The 5,949-nt window shown below is 41.5% G+C and overlaps 1 protein-coding gene across 1 annotated transcript; it reads right to left on the bottom strand.

Moving 5' to 3' along the window:
* Window positions 1-1,216: 1,216 nt before the first annotated feature.
* On the bottom strand, window positions 1,217-3,424 carry LOC121985171 (protein HOTHEAD-like). The gene is made up of 4 exons (XM_042538468.1): window positions 2,564-3,424; window positions 2,084-2,478; window positions 1,516-2,000; window positions 1,217-1,439 (listed from the first exon to the last, which is right to left on the bottom strand). The coding sequence occupies exons 1-4, from the start codon at window positions 3,294-3,296 to the stop codon at window positions 1,397-1,399; spliced, it is 1,656 nt and encodes a 551-aa protein (XP_042394402.1). The 5' UTR covers window positions 3,297-3,424; the 3' UTR covers window positions 1,217-1,396.
* Window positions 3,425-5,949: the final 2,525 nt, after the last annotated feature.

Here is a 5,949-nt window from a genome sequence, read left to right as displayed (position 1 = left end):
CTGATATACAAAACTCCCACTAATACAGAATCTCATAGAAGGATTGGACCACACTCTTTTCCTCTGTAAATGATAAATCCTTACTTTCAGAAGAGATTTAAACTTATCAATTTTACACCCAACAAAAAATGATTTTAAATAAAATATGGAAAATGAATACTTTAGGTCCAAATGCTAAAATATTATATTAAAAAATATACATTCGATTAGATTTTATTTCTTCTCATCAATATTGATGTAATTGGCTAGCTATTCTAATAGTTGAACAGCAAACGAATTAAAATTTCTCATTCAAACTGTGATGTATTTTATTTCTGACTCAACTGTGATGTATTTTAAAAATATTGGTTATACGGATGAGTCTTTCTATATACTTTCTTGATTTATCATATGGTCGGTGGAAAATTTTCGTAGAATCAAGTTGATCATCCCAAGTTCTATATTACCCAGCCTAATTAACTATTTTTTTTAATAGCTAGCGGGCAAGTAAAAAGATATCTTTACATCAGATATATTTTGAAAATGTTAGTTGTCCGAATAAGTCTTTCTGTGTACTACGACGTATTTTGAGAATGTTAGTTGTCCGGATGGATCTTTCTGTGTACTTTCTTGATTTACGAGGTGATCGTCCCACGGGGTTATCCGGAGTGGTTAGTGCGTAGAAGATTGCTCAATGAGATCGTGGGTTTGAATCGCGGGGTAGTGAGGGTGTAAATTCCTGGTCCCCGTGTCCCTCTTCCCACTGCGTACTAGTTTCTCCGGTTACCATGATTAACCTCCCTCGTGATGGCCATGGACAAGGTACGACGGGGGCGCTGGGGGCGAGCGTTATTATCTTTTGCTCAATTGATTTTCCAGGTGATCGATGAAAATTTTTTATAGGACCAGATTGATCATCTCAGGTTCTAGCTTACCTAACCTAATTAACTAATTTTTTTTTTTAATAGCAGCTAGCAGACAAGTGTAAAGATGTCTTTACATAAGCAAATAAGGTTTATTAATATCAGGCTTCTTATGTTTAAGATCACAGTGTATCTCGCTATCAGTTCAAACTTCTAGAAAACATTCAAACTAAACCATCCGTGACATTTTGGCAAGATAAACGACTTTCCCCAAGGTATTTAGTTTTGCAAGTGTTCTATTACATACTCCATCACAATTATCAATTCATTCGAGAAGAATGAACTTTTATCTTAAAACTCTCTAATTAACCAAATTACTGGATAAAATCTTATAAACTTCAATTGCATAAAGATAATATTGGTACAATCTTTCTGAAAATGAAATCGAATGCCATGTTACATGCTGATAGATATCATTCAATGTTCATGTTCAGAAAGAAAGTGAAGCTGGAAATTTCTTTCCAAAGATTGATAAACTATTACTGGCAGATTAGTCAGTGAAATTTATGCCCTTTCAGCATCCGAACTCCCATGTACCTACACAAGGAACAATGTCAAATTGAAGTGATCCATCGAATGGTCAGTTCAAGAGTTTTAAGATGAAGTTGATTACCTTCCTAACATCATGACAGTAGCTTGTGGGTTTGTTCCCGGTGAGAAAGTGAAGGTAGATCCGTCGATGATCCTGAGAGCATCAACGCCGAGCACTTTGTAGTTATGGTCGACCACTTTTCTCATTTGGCATCCGCCATGGTAGTGCCAGAACGTCATCACAAGGTCTCTGCAGTATTGCTCCAATGAAGTGGAGTCATTGGCGTTTCTTGCTCTTAAATTCACTATTACACTTGCGGATAGAGCTACCAAGCTTTGCACCGACTGATTCGGGTATCTAAATCTCGACAGGGCTCTCGAATCGATCACTCTTTCAATCGTCCTGAGGGCCTCGACGCATGCCTGAACATCCTCAGCTTCCATGAAGTAATTGAAGGTGACTAATGGATTCTCTTCCGGGTCGCGATTCCTCAAGCGAAGAAATCCCTGAGAAAGAGGGCGCGCCAACTTCTCGACTATCGTGCCGCCTTGAAATGAGTAGCTAATCTGACACATGTAGATTAAAGAATTGGTGTGAGATAAGATAGAATCGATCTGTTTGTTCTGTTCATTTGTGTGGTTACGTGTACCGGTGAAGTTGCGGACGGCCCGGTGGAGTTGCCAGCCAAAAAGGCAGAGAAAAGGTTGATGCCGGTCACGGACTCCACGTAGTAGTCCGGCCGGATTCCGACGACTTGCACCGATGTGATCTCGATTGGTTGTGGTGAAGGGACGATGATGGCGTTCAACGGGTTGTCGGACATGCCACGGCCGACCAGTGGCTGGTCCAGCACCACCTCGATGCCTAAGGACTCTAGGTGAGGGGCAGGGCCGACGCCGCTCAACATGAGCAACTGTGGGCTGCCGAGGGCCCCGGCCGACAGTATAATTTCGCCGGTGGAGGAATTCTTGAGGTAGGCTTCGTGCACGTTGCCAGCTTCATCCTTGTATACTACACCATATGCCTCCGGCTTATGTTTCCTTCCTGCGAGCAGAGCAGAGCAGAGAAGAGAAGAGCATTCATCAATATCATTATAAATATGATTGATCTTTAATTTCGGAGGAAGCACCTCTGTTCCTGAACAAGATCCTCTGAGCCGTGGCGCGCAAGAGCACGGTGATCCTGGCAGGGTCTGCGTACTTGAGCAGATCGGCGGCGGTGTGGCGGTGGCCATTTTCATCGAACGTCGTCCCTCCGACCTTCGTCCCGGGTAAATGATCGTACGTGAAGCCATTGTCCGGCGTCACTCCGGCCTCGAGGAGCCCTGACATGAAGGCCGACGTCCAACCCGTCAGCCGAGGTCGGAACGCCACCTCTTTCTCAACCCAACGGAACGACTCCTCCGCCAGCTCCAGATTCAGCCCCATCTCCTCCACCTCCTGGCGGCTGGCGCGAGAGTAGAACCCGGCGTTGATGCAGGTCCCGCCGCCAAGGCAGCGCGCCCGCGCGTTGATGACGCCGTCCACGGAGACGAAGCGCTGCGCCGGGGAGGTCGGGGTCTGGTACACAAGGTTCTGGACAATCAAAGCGAGCTCGGAAACGTTGGGATTCCCGTAAGGCGAGCCGCCTCTTTCCAGCACCAGCACGTCGAATCTCTCCGACAGAGTAGCGCCCAAGGGGCAGCCGGCCGTGCCCCCGCCGACGATGATGTAATCGTGGTGCGACACTCGTGGTGCCTCCGCCGCATGCCTCAAGAAGCTATAGCGTGGCACCGCATCGTGATCAGGAAAACAGAATCCGAAACCCTGAAAACAGAGCAGAAGGGCGACAGAAGTGAGAAATCTCTGCATCGCCAACTCCATAATTAACCTACGACGTAACTCCACGGCCGATTGGAGTTGGAATATATCAATCCTGTCGTCGGCGTTATCTATATATATAAGGCCGGCAGGGATGAGAGTAGTGCACTAAATACATTTATCTCGATTTAGGAGGAACTCGTGGATAAATGGACAGATGAACCAAGATCACGTAGAAACTGATGCATGCGCAACAGAGCAGACAAAAAAAAAAAACGTCGTTGATATTATTGTTTATTGAGAAACGTGCTTCGAGATCTACGTGGATGCATGGAAACAGTAAATAATAATATTGTTTATTCTCGAGTTTTTTTTAATATAATTTTTAATTAGAGGAGGTGGGAAACTGACCTTTCATTTCAATTCATGTATTAATAAATATTTTAATAGCTAATAAATATCTACATTTTAGTGTATATGATACTCTATTTTAATAGAGAATATATTTATGTAAATATTTACGATGAAGGGTTAAATAGTTTGACAACTAAGGGAGTGTTTGATTTTTTTTAAAGTAGGAATTAATATGAAAATCATAATATTATGGAATGAGAATGGATATAAGTATGGATATCATTTTTAAAAATAATGTTTGGTTAATTGAATATTTTCTATTGTAATAAATTAAAAAAAAAATTTACCTTTAAAGGAAAATAAGAGAAAAAATTATATATGAGAGAAAGTTGGATATGAGAGAAAAGAATGATGAGAGAGAATGATAAGAGAGAAAAAATTATGAGAGAGAAAAGATGATGAGAAATAATAAAGAGAGAGAAAATGCGATGAGAGAAAATGAGGAAAGAGAGTGTGATGGAAAAAAGCATGATGATAAAAGATGAGAGAAAAAATATGATGAAAGAAAAAATATAATAAGAGAGATTGAAAAGAGAGAAAGTGTAATGAGAAAAACTGAGGAAAGAGTGTGTGATGGGAGAGATTGAGGAGAGAGAAACTATGATGATACGGTGCAGGAATGTGGGGTCTGTGAGATGATATGGCACGGAGTCAAAGCCACAGAAGGGTCAAAAGTCACGCCAGCCTGGAGGTCAAAAGTCTAGCCCTCGTGGCTAGTCAAAAGTTACACCGGCCTGGAGGTCAAAAGTCTAGCCTCCGTGGTAACACCATCGTGGAGGTCAAGAATCAGAATCACAAGGAGGTCAAGATTCCGGCACACATGGCTAAAGTCAAAGCTTCAGTTGAGGGACTGGTCCAAGGACATTATTTATCTATTTATTTACGATGAAGGGTTAAATAGTTTGATAACTAAAGCTAGGCGTACTTTAGTTGGTAGTCTCTTAGAACACACTTTGATAAATACACTTAAAATTAATCTTACGATATAGTTATATATATCATTTAGGGATAAATACATTTTGATACTTACACATAGGGGTGCAAACGAATCGAATCGAGCCGAATAAGCAGAAAAATTTAAGGCTCGAATTCGGCTCGAAATAGGTATATTCGAGTTCGAACTCGATTCGAAGTTCGAAAAATTCAAAATGTTTGGTTCGAGTTCGGTTCGAATTAGGGCTCGGGTTCGAGTTCGACTCGAAATATTCGAACATGTTCGCGAACTATTCGAATTATTGCTCGAAAATAGGTTCGAAAGACTCGAAATTTATTTATTTAATATATATTTAACTTATATTAATAAATATTAAGGCTCACGAGCGGCTCGAACAATATAATTTGGGCTCGAGTTCGGCTCGAAAAAAAATTCGAACATGTTCGAGTTCGGCTCGAATTCGATAAATTTGAATACGAATCGATTATTTTTTGAGCCGGCTCGATTCGTTTGCAGCCCTACTTGCACGATAAACTTTTAATGGATGTATGTTATATATATTTGTGCGTGATCGTGAGCGAAATCCGACGTGGGCTATCTGACATGATCAAAATCTATTTTTTTTTTAATCTCTCTCATCTACATGTAACAATTTCTCTCTCTCATCTGCATGCAACTATAAATTTTTTTAATCTCTTTCTCATCTGATTGCATGCAATAATCACCATGTTGCTAATTTTTAAAGGTGATGTAGCTGCTACAACGTTATAGCAGCTACTACACAATAGTTGCTACACGTTGTAGCAACTTCTATATAGTAGCTGCTATAACGTGTAGCAGTGTTATTGTATAACTACTATGTTGTAGCAGCTACTACACCGTTGTAACAGCTACTGCACCGTTGTAGCAGCTACTGCACCATTGTAGCAGTTTTTGCACTGTTGTAGCAGCTACTACACCGTTGTAGCAACTACTGCACCGTTGTAGTAGTTTCTGCACCGTTGTAGCAGCTATTGCATGGTTATAGCAGCTTCTGCACCGTTATAACAGCTATTGCACCGTTATAACAGCTACTTCACTATTGTAGCAGCTACTTCACCGTTATAGCAGCTTCTGCACTTTTGTAGCAGCTTCTGCACCGTTGTAGAAGCTACTGCACCGTTGTAGAAGCTACTGCACGGTTGTAGCAGCTATTGTATAGTAACTGCTACAAGTTGTAGCAACTACTGCATAGTAGCTTGATCTGGATGTAAACGGGGGGCATGGGGGGTAATTAAGGAGGAGGGGCAGTTGGGACTTTTGACACCTTGAGGGTTTTAATATTTTTAAGGAATACTGTTCACGCAGAATGGAGAGGTCGGTTCATGT

Source organism: Zingiber officinale, chromosome 5B, assembly GCF_018446385.1.
Source record: "Zingiber officinale cultivar Zhangliang chromosome 5B, Zo_v1.1, whole genome shotgun sequence".
NCBI classification, from domain to species: Eukaryota; Viridiplantae; Streptophyta; class Magnoliopsida; order Zingiberales; family Zingiberaceae; genus Zingiber; species Zingiber officinale.
The sequence above is the reverse complement of the archived record's forward strand: the minus strand, read 5'-3'. Positions and strand labels throughout refer to the sequence as shown.